Below are 22,444 nucleotides of genomic sequence, written 5' to 3' on the forward strand. Positions count from 1 at the left end.
TAGGACGTTATATTATTTGAGAACGACGAATAATTGATAACCCATAGACAAACGAATATTTCAGATTTTTCAAAATATATATGATTAATTCTTTATAAAAGGTATAAGTATCCTGTAAGTACCCAATAATTCATTCTAAATGTTGAAAGAGATTTGGGCTCATAAAGAAGAAATTTATTTTCCATCAAAAGTTGAAAGTACGTATTTTTTACATCTGATATCAGAAAGATAAGAAATCTCTCAAGATAAAAAGATAATTACTTTCCATAATATTAATTAAGAACCTAAAGGATTCCTATGAAAACGAAGAATGGGTATTTGTATATCCCTACACTTAAATGAAACATTAAATTTTATTTTGTTACGAAACATTAATTTAGTCCTTGCATAACAGTTACATCAGTAACGTAACGTGTTTATATGGAGGCATCACGTTTCCCAAAGTAACAAAGTTATTTATTCGCAAATCGACAAGCACTGTAATGTCTCCATGCGCGCGGTTAAATCGATGACACAATTTTTATTCCCTGTCGCGAAATCAAGCACTGAAACTAGTACGATAATTGCGAATCGAAACTAACATTTCGCAAACCAATCTACACGTGTTCGAGACACAATCAATTGAAATCATTACAAAATATGAAAGAAATCAAGTAGCCGCGGACCGATTGCAGGAACTTCGTTGTTGGTATTTTTTTTATCTGTTTTTTTTTTCAAACGACCACGCCAATTACATGGGACGTCGAGGCAATTGTAACTGGGACAGCGAAATTTCCCTATCGGTGTCAATTAGACCGGTTTTAATACCTCTCGTCCGTTCGCGTTCGCGCTACCCTTCCTCGCGGCTCGATCGCTGGTAAAATGAAACAAAATGGGAAAAAAAGAAAGCAGATAGGGGTGAAAGAGGGAACGGGGAAACGAGATCGCCGATTTCCCTCGATTTACCCTACGCGGGGGATTGGTGATGAGTCCGCCACTAGCGTCGGTACACGTACACTCCTATTTATAAGCATTTGAACAATTTTTGGTTTCATACAAGGTGCGCTAATTCGTTGAAATTATCAAACAAGCGATTGACCGATTACGATTTTTCGTCCATGCAGGATAACCATGCGAAATTTGGAAAAAATGTTTGAAGGAGTGAACATGATGAACTTGAATTAAGAAGCATACGTGTCCTACATACAGTTCTCTAACTTAACTTGGGAAAGTTTCGTACGAACTAGATGCAAAACTCCCAAATGTTTTCCTTGCAATCTCAACTGGCATTTTGGAATTACGATAGAAAATTGAACTCTTAAACTGTGCTCTGCTTGATATCGTTTCGTCTCACGCACCTAGCGAAATTTAGTATTGCCATAAAATGATGCCGTTAAAAACGAGAGGATCGGAAACAAAGAAATACGAGAGCCAGATGAGAGAGGGAGAAAAAACATCGCCGAGTTATTGTATTAAAAAAAAAAAAAAAAAAAAAAAAAAGGAGAAAGATAGTGGAAGAAGCTGAAACAAAACGTCCCTGTAGATTTATCCCCCGCTGATGCTCAGATTGCAGCCCTAAAACAATATCTGGTACGGTTTACCCGTGGGCCATCGACGAAGTGCAAGCCTGTCTGGTACATACAGGTTGACGAGAAAAACGACAGACGATATAAAAGAAAAAAGAACGCGAAAGTACTCATGCCGAGTTGATTTTCCTTGAATCGTTGGAGAAACGTGATACTTGTTGGTATATATGTATATAGTCGGATACTTCAAAACAAATCATTGTTGTTATTGGTTTAGAATATTTTGATTAAAAAAATATTTAAATTTCAAATTTATTATTGTTTCGAAGATTATATATATGTATCACATATAAATACCGTGATGTATTCTATATTTCTAAATTATCATAATTGTTTCTATAATAGAATTTTAAGAACATAGAATAATATCGAGATGTAGAAATTTAGAATGAATGAACAATCGTCATACGCATTAATCAAACAGCAAGATTAAAGGAACTAATCATCTTATAATCCACTTACCCGGTCACATTTTACTAAACGCTTTACCTCCCATTCAGTCAATCACAGAAAAAGAATTCAAGACACGACACAATAGCAAGGACACTCTGAAGCCCATGTAATTAGTTTCCAGCGCGTTACATTAATTGGTTCTATCCAGCTTTGAAAATATCGTAGTCCCTAGCAGCCTGTGTTTTCTTTAATTTGAGACGCAGTGTTTTCAGGGGAACGCAACGACTTGATTCCAAACGGAAGAAGATCTCACCGGAAGTGACGCGTAGGAAAAGGCCACGGGGAACCAAGACAAGAACCTTGTTTTCCTACTCGACGCGGAACACGACGAAGATTTATTAACCGTGTCTCCCACGAGAAACACCGGGGCCGAACGAAAGCGCTGGGGAATAAACAATAAATTCAGGTTTAAGAAAACAGGACGAAGGAGAAGGAAACGACTATGGGTCGGTGAGCGTAATTGGAGTCGGCGTTGCCACCTCCGACGGTGCCGCCGCCCTTAATCCTAACGTGATTTGTGATGCCAGAACGAAGGCTTTAAAGACTCACTCGTTATCTGACCGTTCCCGTGAACGCACTGAATCACCGAGGATCGAGGAGGTGGAACTACCCCACCTAGAAAACTGGGAACTTTCGGACCTTCCCTTAGGAGGATGCCCCATAGTCGTCTCTTTTCTGCCCACCCTGGGCGTGGACAAAATTCTGAGATGTTAGAAGATACCTTACACATTTTCGTCTATTAGTTTTGGGACGCTTATAAAAACCTAACTAAATTTGAAAAATCATGGAGGAATTGCAACCCGTAAACCAGGCAAGATAGTTGAAGTCGTCGCTCAAATTTTTAATCTTTCGAATATTATATGAGTAATTTCTTTGTTTATGCATCTCTTAATTTTTCATATCTTGTTCCAAATTGAATTGTTCTTAATTACTTTTAATTTCATGATGTTTGCTTGATTAGAGAATGATCCGCTTAGAATTATTGTCTCATACGAAAGACTGTTGGAAAACTTACCTTATCTATCGATCTTATACAGAAGCAAAATATCAGTGTCTGAATATTTCTGAATGGGAGTGCAAGCAAGTCACGAGCGCAAGTCACGAAGAAAAAGATATACGAAAGGTATGAAGAGAAAGAATGTCACGATGCTTCTGAGATAAACCTTGAAATATTAATATCGGTACATAATGAAACTACAGAAGCTGGGGAACCCTTCATAAATTTTTAATTGAACTAAGGCCGTTCCCCCTCGATCGGTAAAGCGGAATCCGCAGCGGCTACGACTTATCCACCCTTCACCCCAATAACCTCAACGCTTTTGATAATTTAATCAGCGGTACATTACTCTGCCTGAATCACGATATCGTAAGCCGCATTTTCAACCTGGTTCAGTTATGATATTTCATCCGGTGCAGCGTTAATCTTTCATTTATCATACTACCTATAATCTTCTTGCATCCTATTCGATATCAACTGCTAATCATAACCATTATTAGGCCATTTACTGGTTTTATTTATTGAAAAATTCACAAATTTTAATCATAATACCTAAAAATTGACCTACCTATGACTAAATTCGACGTACCTAATATTTAAATACGTTAAAAATTTTACCTACTTAATACCTAAAATTATGCTTTTCTAACACTTAAAATTCTACTTAGCTATAGCAATTTTTTTAGGCACTAATAACGATGTAAAAACTATATCTATCCCAATACCAATAATACTTCGTTCAATTTTCATTTTTAAACCTCTTCTCCTTTCCGCCTTCATTCCAAACCCTACTAATCCATACGTCACCCTTTACCGCAATTCCAACAGTCACAAACACGTCAGCGGAATATCCAGTCTCATCTTCTCTGCATTCCATTCAAATAACATTCATACTCTCACGCGTTAATACTAGGTTAAACTACCAATAATGCCACGCTAAACTACCTAAATCGAAAACGATTCGACGTAATTAATGAACGATTGGTTAAATCCAACGCGATAGTTCAATAACGTCCTGGGTGGTTTCTAGTTGCCATCGAAACTCCGGACGAGGAACCGAAAGTAATAGAAAAACAGACTATGTACGTGGAAAAGAGAGTAAAAGAGACAAGAAGGAAGAGACGAGAAGAGAGAGGGATCGTGGGGTTTGGCCAGAGGGCGTAGCACGGGTTGCGCTAGGCTATACATTACGAGCTTTAGCAGGGTTTAGCCGTAGCTATATACCGTGTCGTGGTCACCATCCCGGACTACCTATACGCTAGACCATACACACACATATATATACATATTCAGACGTGAGTGTACAGGTACATGTGTGTAAGTTTGCGTTCAGGGTGTCGTCCCGAAATTAATGTACTTGCTGTACTCCTTTGACGGACTGACTATGGGGGGCAGATAATTCGAATAAAAATACCACGAGCGAATCAAAAAGCTTCTACTGGCTTTGGAATATTTGTCAGATTTAAAGCAAAGTCGAGATCAAAACTTTATATTTTGAAATTTGGTTAAATCTTCGAAAAATTCTTGATTATACAATAATGAAAAATTGATTTCCTATTAGATTTTCACGTTACATCGTGGTGGTATTACGTATTAGTATTTATTGTTACATTTTGTAAAGTTATATAAACATTTAATGTCTTGCATCCCACCACTTGAAAACACGTAAAATGCGATGCTGACACCACACTTGTGTTAATTTGCTACGCTTTCATTTTTTTTAATTATTAGCCTCCGGCAGTTTATACATTTATGAAAAATCTAATTGTGCAATAATGTGCATAATGCATATGAAACGCAAGGATATATAAAATATTCAAGATATAATAATACTCATTATAATATTTAGCGGGTGGAACAAATTTCTACATAGGTTTTATTGCCTTAGTTATGTTTATGAAAACATTAATTTGCATAAAAATCCGCAATCTACTAATCATTATTTATCATTATTTCATTTAACCCATCGGACCATTAAGTTTCCAAAATTCCATAGACCATCATACACACATCATACACATATCATACACACCAATAAAAAGAAAAGGGCTTCAACTCAAACTAATACCCTATACTGCATATAATTATAGAAAAACAATGACATAAACAGTATTTTAACGGACTCCTTGGGATAATTTCATAAAAATAAAAAGGACGCGTTGCGGAAAAGCCAGTGATACACATCTTATACAGTGTACAGTGTATGGTGCACTTACGTCTATACACCCACACGTACATTCGTGTATGTAATCAAAAGCTGTGAGCTCGCACGGCGTCGAGCGGGCTGCTGCGTAAACGTCGCGTCGCGGCGCGGATTCGTCGATGCACCAAAGCATGCGCGCGAACGTGTGCATATCGGTATGACAGCATACGCCTTGCATATGTGTACATTGTACATGTGCGTGTGACACGCGCATGCATATGTGGACGTGTGTATACGATACACACAATAATATAGGAAGGCTTTTGCTCCCAGCCATATAGGCTCTATGACATCCGACCTCCCTGTTCGCGATAATGTCTATCAACTTTATCACCCCCTACAATATTACAGACTAATTTAAGACGCGCTCCATATCGATCAATGAGAGTATAGAATAAGATCTGCTTAGCGGATTTTGAGGAAGAAAATGTCGCTTACGAAAGTATGAAATGTCGTTTACCTGAAGTTTGAATTTGATACGCCACACACAATTGAATTATTATTTAACAAATTATTCAAACTTTCGAGAATTCTTCCATATTAAAAAGAATTTTATGTTACAATAGATTCGTCAATTATGTACATGTCATCCAATTAAATTGCTTAATTATTTAAATGTAAAAGCCAATAATCAAATTGTTACAACCTTCACGAATTATTTACTATTTTATAGTAAAAAGAATTCATGTATTCAGTATTACAGTAACGTCGCTAATTATGTGTATGTAGGTTAATGCAGCAAATGTATGAAATGTCGTTTCTTTGAAGTTTGAAGTTGATGCCATAATACCTGAGTTATCATTAGCAAATTATTAAAACCTTCAAGAATTATTTTACACTAAAAAGAATGTACACATATTCGATAATAGTGTGTTATAAGTATCGTGAAATTCTGTTTTGCTCGATTTTTCCTAAATATATATGTATATAGTGTGAATATGTATTGCGTGTTGAATGTACCTCGTGTAGAATATTTTCTTCGTTTATTCAGAATTATTTTCGGGAATTGATCTCGAATCCATTCTCTCGCATCTCGATCATACCTTCCAAGACCGCAATCAAAGCTTTCAATCACAATTCTTAAAGATTTCACACCCTAAACACGTTTCTAAACATAACCAAAACATGCAGATTCCAATCTATATTTGCATTTTCCGACTCAACTAACCTGCACTCACAACGTTAATATCTTAAAATATACGTTCACGTATTCCATTATCACTTCACACAAATCATTCACGCAAATTCTCTCAACTACATTCATTGTGAATCAGAATACTAAATACGTAGACGATAGCAATATCGCGTCCGCCATGTTCGGCTGTCGTGTCTTCGCGAATTCAAACCGCACGATGCGCTCCCTTACGGTGATCACAACGATTACGGTTGATCATAAACGGTGACCGCCGGTCTGTCGAATCGTAAGATTCGCGCTTTATGATCTCTATATCAAGAAGGAGATTAAGTGTTACTTTTTTGAATAAATATATGATATTTTGAGAAACGGTGCAACTGAAGATTTATTGTATAAAACGACATTCGCTCTTTATTTATCTTTATAAAAATATGAATTTATGTAAACGTTTTCACTGATTACATAAACATCCTATTGATTATTAATCATGCTATCTAAAATACAAAAAACTTTTCGATAAAAATTCCTTTTTTACGGTTCTTATCTAATTTTTTCTAATCTCTAACGTAGAATTTTATAAAAATCCATATTATATTGGAAACACTACAATGGATAGAATGAAACATTAACGCACTTCACCTGTTACTCTTTTTCTGTCTAACGAGGATTATGTTAAGGAATAGTTTCAACATAAATTATCGTAATCTAAGGCTCGGTATTTCTTCAACTTCTTCCACGACGTAATCGTTACATAGTTTCCCTTGGGCAAACGTTCACGGTTAGAGTTTATGCCACTTGAAAATAACAGAAGTTTATTTCCTGTTGAGAAAACTTCCTATGGAAAGTTCGACTTGCCAAGAAAGTAATGTTTCAGGATTAGTAAAAACTGTACCACTCGTTCAAGCTTTATTTCGTGACAATTGTGTGAAATTCTTTTCAGACTTGAGCCAACAGAGAGTTATCGGTATAAAGAATGATTAAGTCCTCAACTGTATCGAAAACGCTTCTCAGTGTTATTTAACGTTCATCGAAGCATTTCTATCGTATTATACGATGTTTCCACGCTTCTATATACATTTCTCGTAACCACCATAAAAAATCTCAAATTTGCACGCGTGATTTCTCTCACCCTTCCAATTTCCACGGCTACTGTCTTTCGTGCTTTTAACAAATTAAAGCTGAGGAACGTGGACTTTGTTCGTGAGTAAACACGCGCCGGAAACAAAGTAAATCGGCGAGATGAAGAGGAAGGGCCTCGAAAGGGGACATAGAGTCCAACTAAGGAGGGGAAACAGAGAAATAAAGAGGAATTCCTTCTTCAAGGCACGCTATTATCCTGATTGCATTTTTAAACGCGACTGTCCGCTGCGTACGTCCCTCTTCTCACCTTCATCTGTCGTCCTCAAGCCTACAACCGTCGTTTCCCTCGGTCTGACGCTCACCCTCCGACTTTACGTTTCACCTACTCTCTTCTCTTTTCTTTGAAACAGTGCACTTCGACAGAGAGACTCTATCGATACCTTTCCTCTAACCCTTTTATTTTTGTACAACCCCGATGTAAAGTATCCCACTTTCTTGAGAAATTGCTTTGCATCGATGAATTCTGGGTACAAAAGATGTTTAAAGGAAGAAAAACGAGATATTTTCGTCGTGATTAGTTAGAGTATAAGGTTGCAGAGTAGAACAGAACGAAGTATAGCACTGTTACATTAAACCTCTTAATCTGAAAGAGTAGAAGCGAGCTTTTTTTACTATTAGAAGGTTGCCGTATAATTTTGACTTTTTTCGCTTCACTCTTCTGTGCAGTTTGGACAGAGAAAATGTCGGTCACTGTTTCGAACCTGGAGCAAACGTTAAGCTGCCCGATTACATTCACGATCGATGCTCTCGAAATGAATATTTACTAAGCAACGAAATATCTTTGTCGACGCGCTTCGATAGTTTAACTGGCTATGGGAATTTCAATGCTTTTTTCGTAACACCATAAACTCGTGTTGGCATATTTTGAGGTCGACGGTTTTTTGTGGTTCTTTGTTATCGTGTTTATGTCTAATTCTCGTATAAAGATAAATGGAGAAGAAAAAACTGAATATTCTGATTATGATGAATTAATTTCTAAAATACTGACCTATTAAAGACAGAACTTTTTTAACTACATTTTAGAACGACTGGTTTATTAAACAATGATCGATATTTATAGAAGAAACAGAAAATAGTACTCTAATAGAAAATGCGATGAGATTCGATTCCTTCATCAGATCATTCATATGCGTTTCAAGCTACAAAAAAAGCTAATAAAATACGTCTATATTTTTCAAGTAAATAGTCACGCAATGAGAAGAAACAGAAGGCTTTACAAGCCCCTCGATGAAAAACGTGTTAAATCAGAAATTAAAATCTCTCAGCTAATTGTATAAGCGACAGGGTTAAGTCATTTCATCCGTAATAGAATATTCTCCAAACATGCAATTCAACCGGGGACTATAAGTTAATGACACGTCTGCGAACTACGTAATTGACCTGGCATCAATTAACATCATGCCTGTTGTTTGTACGTTCGAATATGGCGTTAATCGTGCGGGCGCGAAAGCATTTGTTCCGAAATTATAGGATAGTCGATGGTCAGTTAACTCAAAATCAAATGTTACACTCCCCGTTAATAATTATTACTTAGGACTTCAAATGTGTTAATTGTACGATTGAAGATATCTTTGAAAATTAGTCATTCAGGCTCTAAACTTTCTACTTCAAACCAATCGGCTGAAAAGTTTTACTTTATTCAGTGAATATAAATTAATTTATTATTTAAAATAATTAAATAATCCTTTTACTACCAATAAGACACTCGATACATAGAAAACAGCTCATAGAACGTTATTTACATCATTGTATTTACTATTGATGTTTCTTTACTTATTAGGCTTATCTACAGTTGTAACTAATAATTCCCTTAAACGACATCCTAACAAGACATGATATGTATGTATATTGTTCGATATTGACACGCGCATTTACAAATGGACATTTGGAAAGAATGAGGAGGAAGCATTGGAGGTGAAAGGTCGAAGATCGTGCTTCCACCTCGGCTCTTTATCCAGCGAAGAAAGTGGCCAGAGATTCGAAGACAGGCTTGGTTGCTTGCAGATGATTCACGAAGACTGGACGTATCCGATAGTCTTAAGACGATTGAATGCTATTTGACGGCGGGACAAGTTGAGAACAACGACAAATGACTGCGATTAGCTTCTCGGTAGCATGGCAATCAATTGCTCTTGATAGAACGGATCAGTGAATACGAGAACGAAGCGCTCCTTTGGTCTGACCGCCTATTAAAAATACTTAACTGGCCGGTCGTCGACCCAGCCATCGTCGATAGCATCGACATGCAAATGTAGTCCGCGTGTGCCTACATATTTATGCATTCTTCGATTCTAACACCCGCTGGCTTTATTCGCGTCGTATCGCTCCCGGTCAACGTTCACCTTCTAACAAGTTTCATTACGAAATCGTTTTACAACTCCCACATGTACACTCTTGTCCACAACTAGGAGAAAGCTGTACAAAACCGTCTATCATACTTATCTCCATAATTAATTAAAATAAAAAAAAAAAACCTGCGGCCCCTTGGCAATTACGTTTTACCACATTCAAGCGTTTTTCACTGGAAGCTTATTACAAAATACGTGTACCGCGGTGAATCAAGTTTCTTGTGTTTTTAAGTGTCTTGATCTTTCATTACGGAGGTATTTAGTAAGTACAATCTTAATTGCACCGCCTGTTTCATAAATTAGAAGATTATGGACTCAGAACTCTAAGTATACGGTTTCACACGGGTTTCCGTTATTGGACATCTCGTACAATTTGACCGGAAGATATACTTAACGTAGATAAAAACTGATTGTTAGGCAATTAAAGCGATACACATCAATAATAACGAAAGTGTTAGTAAAGAGTCATTTGCCATTCACAGTACGAACAAATATACAAAAAAGTCCATGACTAAATGGAACGTGTAGTAAAAACGATTGCTGGTTACAAAGATCGAAAGTTTGGAACAATAGAATTTTATTAGTAATTCTAGCGTCGCGTATAGTTTTTCTACGTGACAAGAAGCCTAATGGTGTGGCCGGAGGCTAACACGCCCTCGCCACTATTACCATATCCTGCTCAATTTCGCGTTTCTACTTCGCAGCGCTCGCGTGGCTGAACGCGGGTCATTATTTTTCGCGCAACTATTTTCGTAGCTGCCAACGGCACGTGTGACACGCTACCCGCACGCCGAACCGAACGTGCTGTCGTTTTGAAGAGAGAAAACGCGCGTCGCGTTTGTTTTCATTTAAATGCCACCGATAGGTCGCCCGCCTGTAACGCATCGTTCTTTCAAAATTAAAATTTATTAATTAATTCAATCCTTTTCAGTGATGAATTAATTTCTAAAAAAAAAAAAAACACAACTTTTTTCATGTGTTCCCCCAACTAAAAATTATTTTGATTAGAGAAAAATACACACATTGGATCGAAATGATACAAGGCGCGTTAAAAAACAGAAGATACACATGATTTTTATATAGTGACACATTGTTTCCATATCTGCATGGATGTGTACATTTGCAAGCCATATACTTGATTAATATAACTCTTTAATTAATTCCAGCACAACGCGATTGGAAAAATAGTAGCATTGTTTGCGCATTTACGAAATTCATGTTTCAACGATCTTTCCTCAATATTACCATCACAGATTGACAATTTTTGATATTTGTGCAATGTTAACCATGTTGAAAAACACGCTTGCGTTTTCAATATCGCAATAATAGCAACAATACTGCATTCATGGGTATTGAGTTGAAATACGGTGATGATCGATTATAAATTGAATTCTGTTTCAACATAACAGTGGTCATATTAGTTTCACGTAGTGAAAACAACATTAGATAAAATATTACAACATTCACTCGGTCCTCTGGATTTAGCAACATCTGATTTTTATTTATTTCAATCGCTCAACAAACGAACAGGTTTTTAACACTTTAGAAAGAAAATTTATCAAGCTTAATTGGAAGGAAAACTCCATGATGTAATCAAAAATGATTCGAAGAGTGTGACGAAGATAAAGAAAAATGTTTTCGTTATTTTATTCAGAATATTCTAATCAAACTTTACTACCGACTTTTCAATATTTTCACATCGTCGTGTGAGCTTTCACGCGAAGCAAAATACCACGCTAAGAAGCTTCTACGAACTTGTTCACTAAACATTCAGCAGGTCGACGTTTCTTCTAACGCGAATGTCAAGAATGTCCAGCGTCAACAAACTTGCTTCTAAACAAATTTACTTTACAGCGTGTCCGTGAACGAACGAGAATCAGTTTTTGTTTTCGTCTTGATATGTGCAAATATATCCGATAACAGCTTCAGAATAAGTATATTTAATGCAAATATTTAAGAAAATTTAACGTAAAAGTCATCACATATTTTATAATTTATTATTTTCATATTTACTTTTCAAATATTTTCTTAAACTTTGCGACAAATATAAATTTGTAATTCTTATGTTATGTTTTCTTTAAAAGATACTAATTCTACATTTTCTTTAAGAATGAGAATATTTTCGAAAAATGTATCACAAAATACAATTATCCACTAATTATATAAAATTACAACAATTAGAAATTTCAATAATTAGGAGTATAATTAGAAGTGACAATCAGAAATTTAAGAAAGTACAAATGCATATTTCTCGAAGAATTTGAATACTCGGATATTCACAGAATCGAACTATCATCGACTATTCAACGAAACCTAAAAAAAATGTGACGGACGAAAATTGACATATTTTCATATGCCTATAAAATCCGTTTCTTTAGAATCTCTTTAAAGTTCGTTGATTTGAATGTTAATTCATTTATTGCACGTATATCTATTTCACACCATGAGAAAATATTACACGATATTAATATATCTTTCATATAATTGAATGTATTTTTAATATACAATTCACTCGTTACAAAACATGTGATCATTTTACTGTATCTACCTTCACGACAAAATTGAAATTAACAAATTCTGTATCATATATATAACTGTTGTTTCACATCTGAATATTAATAAGTATAGTCATACGTTTGTCGTTTCTCTCATTATGGTTTCAACCATAATATCATACACCTTAATGAATAATGCTACTGTTAAACGTGCTCTTCCGTTCTCTCCTGTTCCTATATACATGAAAGGTAATTGCATGTCCTTTGAATGAAATCGCGAGTTTAGCGCTCCATTTTCACCCACCAATTGTCCATCAATCGGCAGTTGGAACGCGAGATAAAGCAACCACGTCTCGCATTAAAAAAAACCGAGCGCTTGTCAACTTGCCGAGTACGAACTTTCGGGACAACGAACGAGCTTAAACTCTGGGCGTGGTGGGGAGGCAAGAAACACCGAAAGAGCGCGCGATTGACCGTAAGTAACAAACACACTACAAACAAAATCCTAACAACTCAATATATCTACGTACTAACACAACATAGTTAATCTACGAAACCATGTTTCTATAGGAACTTTGTAAATTCAGAAATGCTCAAAGAGCAGTCACGCAATTAACAGGTTCAATATTCGTAATAACTAGTATATACATGCCTAACATACAATACTTAATCTACGAAGTCATGTCTTCGTAGGAGATTCAAAAAGTGAAAGATATGCTAGAATGCGTCACTCACCTAATTGGTACATTTAAGATCCTATAAGTACACCGGTGGTTGCCCTCTGTGTCATTGCACACGAGCACTGCACACACTCTCAAATCACCATAATAACGATCATAATTATAGTAAGCACCGATTTATCGATAGGAAACACGATTGTCGATTTACAGGCCGATTGTGCAATGCAGTCGCAGGAATCCGTGCCACGGGAAGGTAGCTACATATATCCAAAGACAGCCGGTGTATCCTGCCGCTGGAAGGCACACAACACATGTACACGCCAATGTCCTGCACTATTCTTCTCCACTGATCTCGATTCTCCTACATTGAACGAAATCACAACGAGAATCGTGAAAGAAGAACGATATTGTCAGAGGGTCGAGAGATTTGATATGTTCGAGGCGTAGTCGATGGTTCGAGTCTGTCGCGAGGAAACCGGAACACTGTGTGTGCGGTGGCCAGTAAGGGGCTAGATTCGCGATTATATAGGAACGCGCGAGTTCAGCGTTCGCGGTTCAGGAGCTAGCAATGCACTGACTGGCTTCCCGGTTCGACCCGAGTCCGCGGCTGTTACTTCTACGTGGCGCATGCGTGCGACACCGTGGCGACATTGCGCCGTCGTCAACGGCCGTCGCTGACATCGTCGTCGTCGTCGTCGTCGTCGACGTTTTCGTCCTGCTCGTAGTCCTCGTCGGCATTGTTACCCCTTTCTCCCTTCGTTGCCCTATCCTGTCCATCTACGTACACACAGGAACGCGTGTGCACCTATGTGAGCGTACACGCGAACCTACTTCCGTGTTTCATCCCCTAAATCGGCACTCCGCGCCCCAGAGAGGAGAGCGCGAGCCACCAGTGCCACCGTAGGAAAAGACCGGGCAAGAAGAAGAGGTGTCGGCTTCTCGCGTCAAATACCCTCTTCTCCAGGACGCCCGCTCGAGGACGTAACGCGAGCACTACCAACAGCAGTAGATTAGGTCCGTTCTTATTTTAGCTACGAAAGAAGTGGAATATAAAATTAAATTTGATTACCTAGATCGGATTATTAGAGAAGGACAGCGTAGATGTGTCGGTGATGTGTTTATATATGTATGTAATTCGTTCTTAAATAAAAGTACATCGGGATATCATTCTTCGTCGAAAAATCTTGAATAAAATTCATCCTGTTTGCCGAAATTCTTGTAACGGAAAACAAATGTTGTTGAAATCATATAGCTATCGAATAAGCTTAAACGCTTGATGCTTCATTGTATTAAAGTCATAATGCATGGCATGTGGATCTCGTTAAAGATAAAACAGAGGAAAAACATAGACGAATGCTTCGTGTTGAAGATAAACTGCCAGATTAACAGATAAACTAAATTGATTCTGGACGTATAAACGGAACTGCTGCAATACCCACTTTGTTTAAATATGTCGTAAGTCTATGCAGCATAGACTCACAATTTTGATGATCGAATACGATACCAAGATGACAGATTTGCAACTATTTTGGGAAGGAAGATTGGAATACTACGAAATATCAAATTATGAAAAAACAAGTAAGTAAGGATATTGTATAAATAACGAACGAAAGGAATAATTTTGTACTGCGCTTAGAACAGTTCTCTTTCCATTTAATAGCAAAATCTGCGTCCACCAATCGATTTTACCAATAGATAATAGATAATAGATATTATCCACACTCACGTTCCACAATTACATTTTGTAATTAGCAAAGATAAACCTAACTATGTACCGTGAACACGAAGCAGGACCTAAATAGAGGCTATCGTCCTCTGCTATTGCACGCAGATCCACAATGGCCACGACACACTCAATTGACTGCTCGGGGCATTACGAAAGTCGACTTAACTCGCGATTCAACGTTCGTTGGACGCGTTCGAGGAAAATTTACGGAACGTTCGATCGGAGGAAAGTATATTTAGCAGTTGCAATTAAGTGGGAGCCAGCGAAGGTTAAGCAGGCGTGAAGAAGCAGCCTCGATTCTTGCTTTCTCTCTATCTTCTACTGTAATCCTTAATTGGTTCGCGTGATTCATTCGCTCCATTCATCGTAACTAAACTGTTTTCCGAAGGAGAGGCGTCCTCGCCTCGAGCGACATTACGGAGCACGCTGTTCTCATTCTTTCTCTTTCGTTTCTTCTTATCTTCTATCTCTGCTCGTCTCGCTCGAATACGCAAGAGGTAGCGCCCGAAGCAGCCACCGGTAGCCTGTCTGTCTGTAGTTATAACGTGGGATCAGATAAACAAACGTGGCTTTAACTCCGACTGACATAATCGGCTGCTCAGGTGAGAAACGCGGGAATCGAAGGTCCAAGGGGGAAAACGTGAAGAAAAAGCGACAGAGCCTCGTAGAATGTAAGAGAAAATGAGAAAGAAAAGGCGAGAGATGCAGGAGGAAAGATTGACGACTGATGCGAGTGGAGAAGGAATCCGGGATACGTATCGAAGGTGAACAGAGACGAGCGAGAAAAGAAATTGAAGGAATGGACAGAGGAACAAAACGTACAGGATACACGGGGACGGCTTTCTTGGGGTCATTCCTGGATGATGGCTTCAGGACGATGATTGCCTGGATCAAGAACACCGTGAAAAGGGTACGACCAATTTAGGATGATCAGATATTGCTGCGTTCGTTATTCTCGAAGCCAAAGGGAGGAAAAGAGATTGAGGAATCTGGCAGAGTTGACTGATATTGATTATTCACGTTTCGAATTCTTGTTTTATTATTTGAGCATTTGGGTTTAATGAGTTGGAAGGTTTTAGAGGTTGAATATTGATTGTTCACTTTCTGACTTCTTTTAGTTACCTTTAAACTGACCATATTGTCTTGACGAAATGGCAATTATACGAGTTACTTGTTAGTGAGAAGAGAGATTTTTAAAGATGCAAATTAACATCGTCGAAATAGTTTTAATGCGAAGATGTTTTTGTGTTGGAAATAAATAGAAGTTATAAATAATGTTTCGTTTGAAGATCGTCAGCGCCGATGCATGTATTTCATCGTGATGTATGCGTTATTTAGTGGGAAATAAATTATTTGAAAACATTGACACGATTTAGAAACAACTATTATCGCTACTTTCAGAAGCTTTCACGTATAAAATATCATTCGGATATCGATCCACCATCGGTCTCTTGGCCGTTCACGGTATTTCATTCGAACGTGAATGAAATTGTTTTATTACGTGAGAACGGGCATAGAACATGCTAGTGACACTCAATATCGTTATACAGCTTAAGTAACGAGAGCTTTAGAAACATTTTATCGGAGATTGTTGCCGGTAACTTCGTTTTAAAAGTGTTCTATCGTTTCGAATTACAGGAAGAACTCGTTTGTTTTCCTTCCTTCTCCTCTGAGAGCAAAAAGTGACGACGCTCTATACTTTCCAATGTTACGATATTACGCTTTAATTTCTACACCTTTGTGATTGACGTTGTATTGCACGTAGTCTTCTCCTATCGATAAAATGATAAAATTTCGTTATTTCGTCGAAAGGAAAGCTTTTAATTTTCAATTGATCTAATATGGAAAAATATCAAATATTTGCCTTGCCAGTGACTCACTTTTCTGTAATGTTAATATAGATCACGCGAAAATAATCAAAATTCTTTTCTACCTTTTCTTCCTTATTATCCGATAATGGAATAGTGGGTGTAAAACTACATTCCTTTAGCTACTAATTTCTATCTTAAGTTCTTCGTTACAAATTAAAAATTTCTATTCCTATTTTAAAAATAGTATTTCTAACAAGCTACTTAACCATGCCTCTCCATAAAAAATGCACATTCTACGTTATAGAATCGAACGTAGACATAAATAAGAAAATCACACAATGTGATTTAACTTGTAAAATAAAACAGGTTCTACATAATATTCACACAGATTAATTTCTATGTAGAGTACGATGCGAGTATACGAGTGATACGACGGGAGAGATCGCATTACGTTACTATATCCATGATCGCTCACGCTTCAACTCACGGAGTGACGATAAAACCCGGGCTTTGTCTCCTCATCAAAATACACTTCTGATCCCCGATTGAATGTACAAAGAAATTTCCCTGCCGGGGACGCCCCCGCGCGTGAACAAGAAATGGAATCGACGACTATAGCCCGAGCGAAACATTTCTAAGAATCGAATCGAAGAGAAGAGAAGAAGAAGGAAAGAATGGCTTCCGGGTGCGCACCTAACCGGAAATGCTCTACGAGAAAGATCTAAGATTCGCAGGAGGGGCTCGCGGAAGGGTGAATAATAACGTTTGAAATTCGAGACGCGGAATAAAATGATGTCGTGGACGAGGAGCCGCGCGTTTCGCATCGAAGGGAAAGTAAGGAACCAAAGAGGGTTTGGAGAGAGCAAAGAAGAAGACAGAAGAAGAATATATCCTCGTATGTAGCTGAAGCAAAGCAAAAGGATGCAAGAAAGGGCGTCAGGAAGGAAGGCTTCTAGGCTTCGTTCAATAAAACGGAATATCTAATAAGGAACAAATGCAGTCAAGAAAAGAATGGAGGAATAGAGGCGGGGCTCTGGGATAGTTCGTTTACTAGAGAGAAAGAGCGAGAAAGGCAGGCTTTGAGAATCTTGTCTACGCTCTGTTTTCATCCTACTCGCTCTTCAATGTCGACTTCTGGCGAAGAAAGGAGGATGATCTTCGGAAGAATCGGTGGTGTGCCGATATTTATACGATTGTTCCGTATGAAAGGGAAAGCGAGCGAGATGAGGCGAAATCACTGAAAATTGAAGAAAAGTGGTCCTTTTCTCAACGTAGCGAAGCGTAGTGTCGTTCATTTTACAGTCAGTTTTATGATCTATTCTATTTTATTTTTTATGTTTTGTCGATAAATATATTAGAAAATAGAATGTCCTCTTGTCAGATTTTCTCTTCTTTCGTACAAATTTAAATTTTCAATAACCCGCATGATAGAAGTACTTCAAAATTTCCGAGTACCATTGTGGCGTATTTAAATAAAGAAATCTGTGAAAGATAGTCACAGTTAATAAATATTTAAACGCCAGATTCTGTTCTATTTACTCCTCTACAAGTCATCTTTTCGAAAGATGCTTCGGGAAGATCCAGCAAGGTAATTCGATTTTGATTTACATATGCATCAGTAAGAGCCATTATCCTATCGTCCTTTTGTATCGTGCACAGACTTAACTGAAGCAATCTACGAATATGTAAATATGAAAGCGTTCCTAGAATAGTGACGACTCCTAGCCAGCATTTCCATACATGCACATTCATTCTGCATCGATCATTCCCAGAGGGAAACTCGTCCAAATTCCCTTATCTTCTCTATTTGAGTTAAAAAGAAAATTGAATTATTCAATGGGAAGGAGAGACGTCTTTTTCAAAGCTTTGAAAACTATAAATGGAGAAATAGTTATATTGATATATAAAAAGAAGAAATAATACATTACGTAGAGCCCAGCTTACTGACTTAAACGAAGATATTACGATAACCTAGATATTTCATTTGTTTGTAAGAAGTGTTCTTAGAAACGATTAAGCGTATACGTAAATATCATAATAATTATCGCTATCGAGGAAAGGATTTAAAAAAAAATAATAATAATAATAAACGATATAACAAGATGTACGACGTAATAAAAGGGCATCGATGTGAACTCACGGGGAATATGTCGAAGATTTAAGTTGTCTCGGATGATCCTGAACGAAACGTAGAAGGAAATTCTGTATAGGGGGCGACATCCTTCTCTCACAATCAGTTGCGGAGGCTGACGTTATCGCGCGCAAAGGAAGATAGGCCAGAGGGTTGGAAACGTACAGAATAAAACTTCTTCAGAGACGCGTGTATAAGATGGATGGGTACCGGGGCTTGAGATGTGCATCGGTGTGTGTCGACCAACGTCGATGAGTTCCGCTTTCAGGCGTGTTTCGTGTGTGTACACCTCGTTGGATTTGAAGGATGTTAGGATGTTATCGGCAACACGGGCCGAGGTTCTGAAGGACGCGCAAAAGCCATCGAGCCACCAGACCTTCCTTCCTCCTTTTCCAGAAAATATTTCAGGTGCGAATCTATGCGAGCTCGCTAACTCTTCTCTAAAGTTTCCCTTGGAAAGTTGTGTCGATGCGTCCTTTGTTTCTTTTCGATATAACGAACCACGTTTGCATATTATTTTCAGTCAGAAAACTGCATGCAAATGGGTAATACGTGAGTTATACGTAATATATAATAATTTCGATCCTAGTTTAGGAGAAGTTGAAACGATTTAGTGAAAAATTGTTCTGCTTTTCTATAATTATAGAAAGATTCCACTAAATTCTTTGAGGTAACAATACGCAGGCTAAGATCTTTCAATTTTTAATATCACAAGCAGAAATATATAACAGGAATTTTTGAAGGTAAGTAGATCGTACGTAAGTAGATACGTTTCTTCGAGTATGATTAATAAATATTTATCGTTCGATCAAGTACGATACGAAGATAAATGATTTAAAGGCTATCTTAAAAGTCGACAGGATTACGTGAATTTTGTATACGATCTCGTTGTACGGCAATCTAGTGCTCGCTGTATTTCACTAGTGCTCCATGATCCGATCGACGAGAAGAAGAACGATGACCTCGTTTTCAGTACGACCGGATCATCAGCGTTACATTGCAAAGGGAAAATAATTTCTTTCCTTTCTCTATCATAAATTATCTCTATGAAAAGTTATCAAAAATATCTTCTATACAGAAAACTGACGACTACCAAAGTTTCGATATTCATAAAAAAAACCAATCGTATCTCTACTAAAACAATAGAATAGTATTATAAGAATATTTTAAAACATTTAAAAATCTGCAGTCTAGCGACAACGATTTTTTGTATTTGAATTTTTTATATAGTTTGATATAATAATAACGTACGAATGTGAGAAAGTAATAAACGTGAAATAGCTGCAGGTATCAGAACTTAGTCTTCGAATATTAAACAGACGCAGAATTTCCAAGAATTGGACCAAGTTACAATATAAAACGGCGGAACTACAGATCAAAGGGACAGTAAAAAGTAAGTACCGTATCTGTTTTAAAATCAAATAATTTTCAATTAACGCACCCTTTGCTAACATCAACGAATTATAAGATCATGAAAAACTTTATATCCGATAGAATGGTACATGTTCCATAAACCTAGATTTTAAGCCGGTGACAAATGAAAGTGACATTTTATGCCCATAATCGTGAGCGTGGAACGAAGGTTGCTAATTTGAAAGGAGGGAGAAGCAGGAACTATACAGAGAAGTCGGCGGCAGGTCTAATTTATCTCGTAACAATGTACGGTACAGTGGCAATTTAAAAGCAACTGACTACGTATATAATTCAATTATTCAGTTGAACCCTCGTAAAGTTTTGTAGTATTGCGAGATTTATAGGTAAATTAAAGGGTAAAATAAAGGAGCTCGTTTCTTGTTGCTTCCAAAATTACGCGTTGGCACAGGAAATGTTCATCCTTAGGGTAAAATGGAGCCCGCTACCTTGCCTTCGAAGTTGTTTGCTCTTAGAAAACCACGTGACAAAACAAGAGCCACGACGTTCATTAATTTAATGTCAGGAGATTACCCTGAATAAACTGATAAAACTTTTCGAGGGACTGCCACTCTTCGCTTAATGACGTCTAAGTTCTGAAATTTGCACTTCTTTGTTCATGCCCGATATCTCGCAAAAACAAAGTACCGAGAGGCGCGATGTTCGAATTTCTTTTTTAAACCTACGATTATTCATCGAAAGAGTTAATCTTATCTTTGAAGCATTAAGTCGTTTGGAAATTTCATAGCCTCTTTCACAGTAGATATATTCTGCGTTATATTTGATAGGAGATTAAAAAGGGATTATATATCATAGAAATGCTAAGTTTAAAAGTAGTGTTGTCCCTGATTAATTCTAAAGATTTCGTTTTACGACAAGTCTCATTACTGAAAAAACGAATAGTTTTTTGGAAAAGCTACTCGATATATTAACAGCAACTGGCAGATATATAATAAATCTTCTAAAACTGCTACAATCTACAACTGTTACAACACCAAATATAGGATTCGTGGGATAGAAAAAGACTTCAAAACTACCATTGCGACAGGGTGTACAGAAAGTGTGCCTGTTCGATCGACAAACCGCGGCCATTTACCACGGGACGTGAAGAATACAGCAATTTCTCGGCGTTCCGGATTCGGCTAACCGGTGATCGAAACTGAACAGCATCTTCGTAAGGGTGTTTTCAATCCTTTGAGGTCTTTTGATTCATACCTCGTAGCTTTTACTATATTCCCTGTAGCGTCTCGCAAGGAAGGACGATGAGGGCAATGGCCTGGAATAAAACCAGGACAATCGGGAAAGAAACGGAGGAGGGATGTAGCATACAGAAAAAGAGAACACGGTTGCGGAGAGGGTTGGAAGAATTGGAGGGTGGTTCACTAGAAAGACAGACAGAGAGAGAGAGAGGGGGGGGGAGGTAAGGAAGGATTTCGTCGGGCTCTCGACAAGTTTTCTGCAATCGGTTCGTTTGATACGAATTCGCCATGCGATCAAATCGATAGCCCTCGCGAACTTGTGATAGTTCACGAAGGAAAAGACAGATAAGGAAAGAAGAATGGAGAAGGCTAAGAATGAAAACGACTCCTTTCTCGTCTTAAGTCGCGAAGGGGACCGTGTGGAAAGTTGGAGCATCTCGAATGTTTACCGCGAGTTCCTTCAAATCGAAGTCTCCGCCAAAGACTCGAGCCAGGCATCGTCCTGTTTGTTAACTTGCTAAGAAATTGCTTTTCGAATTACGTAAAGAAACGCTAATTAAAAACTGGAAACTACCCAATGTAGTCGCTGGGACGAGTCTTCCGGTTCTTTGGCTCGATTATCGATTGTTGGTGCTCGGGGAGGAATTGTAGCTTGGTCACTGAGGAATTCGAGTTCTACGACGTATAAATTGAATGATAAGGCGCTGTGAATCGAGGTAAGCTGAAATTCAATCAATTTTCTTTATTCCTTGTTGTACTCTCCCTTTTTTTTTATTTATTTTGCAATGGATTTTGAATTACGTCGAATTATTTACATACCCCGACAAAACAATAATTTATTTCATTTACCTTTTCTTTAATAACGTAAAGAAGTAGCGCGTATGCAACTTTTATACTCGATAATAGGGCTAATATGACGTTAAAGTACACAATTCTCATTTTCGCAATACATTTCGTTATACAGTGTGTATAGATTTTAATATTAACGAGTCGAGAATTTTCTATTTTTCAGAAGCAAACGAAAGCGCAGTCGAGTAGGCAGAGTCATTCTATTTCGGCCTTTGCTGTATGAAGAGTTTCGTGGTCTGGTCGTTGTCGCAAATATTTATTCGCTTCGAAGACGAAAGACACGGGGAACTCTTGAACGATCG

General features: G+C 37.7%; 1 protein-coding gene across 9 annotated transcripts in view; it reads right to left on the reverse strand.

Moving 5' to 3' along the window:
• Positions 1 to 22,444, reverse strand: part of Ten-m (teneurin transmembrane protein Ten-m) — a 659,822-nt gene that overhangs the window by 244,628 nt on the left and 392,750 nt on the right. For 2 of the 9 annotated variants that reach the window (XM_072020547.1, XM_072020546.1), the window contains exon 1: positions 13,072 to 13,574. The exons of the other annotated variants lie outside the window; for them this stretch is intronic. In XM_072020547.1, the coding sequence (XP_071876648.1) occupies positions 13,072 to 13,084 (13 nt within the window). In that variant the 5' untranslated portion in view covers positions 13,085 to 13,574. Of the gene's footprint in view, positions 1 to 13,071; positions 13,575 to 22,444 lie in introns of those variants that run through there. 9 annotated transcript variants of the gene reach the window in all.

The sequence above is a fragment of the Bombus fervidus genome, chromosome 17 (assembly GCF_041682495.2).
Source record: "Bombus fervidus isolate BK054 chromosome 17, iyBomFerv1, whole genome shotgun sequence".
Taxonomy (NCBI): Eukaryota; Metazoa; Arthropoda; class Insecta; order Hymenoptera; family Apidae; genus Bombus; species Bombus fervidus.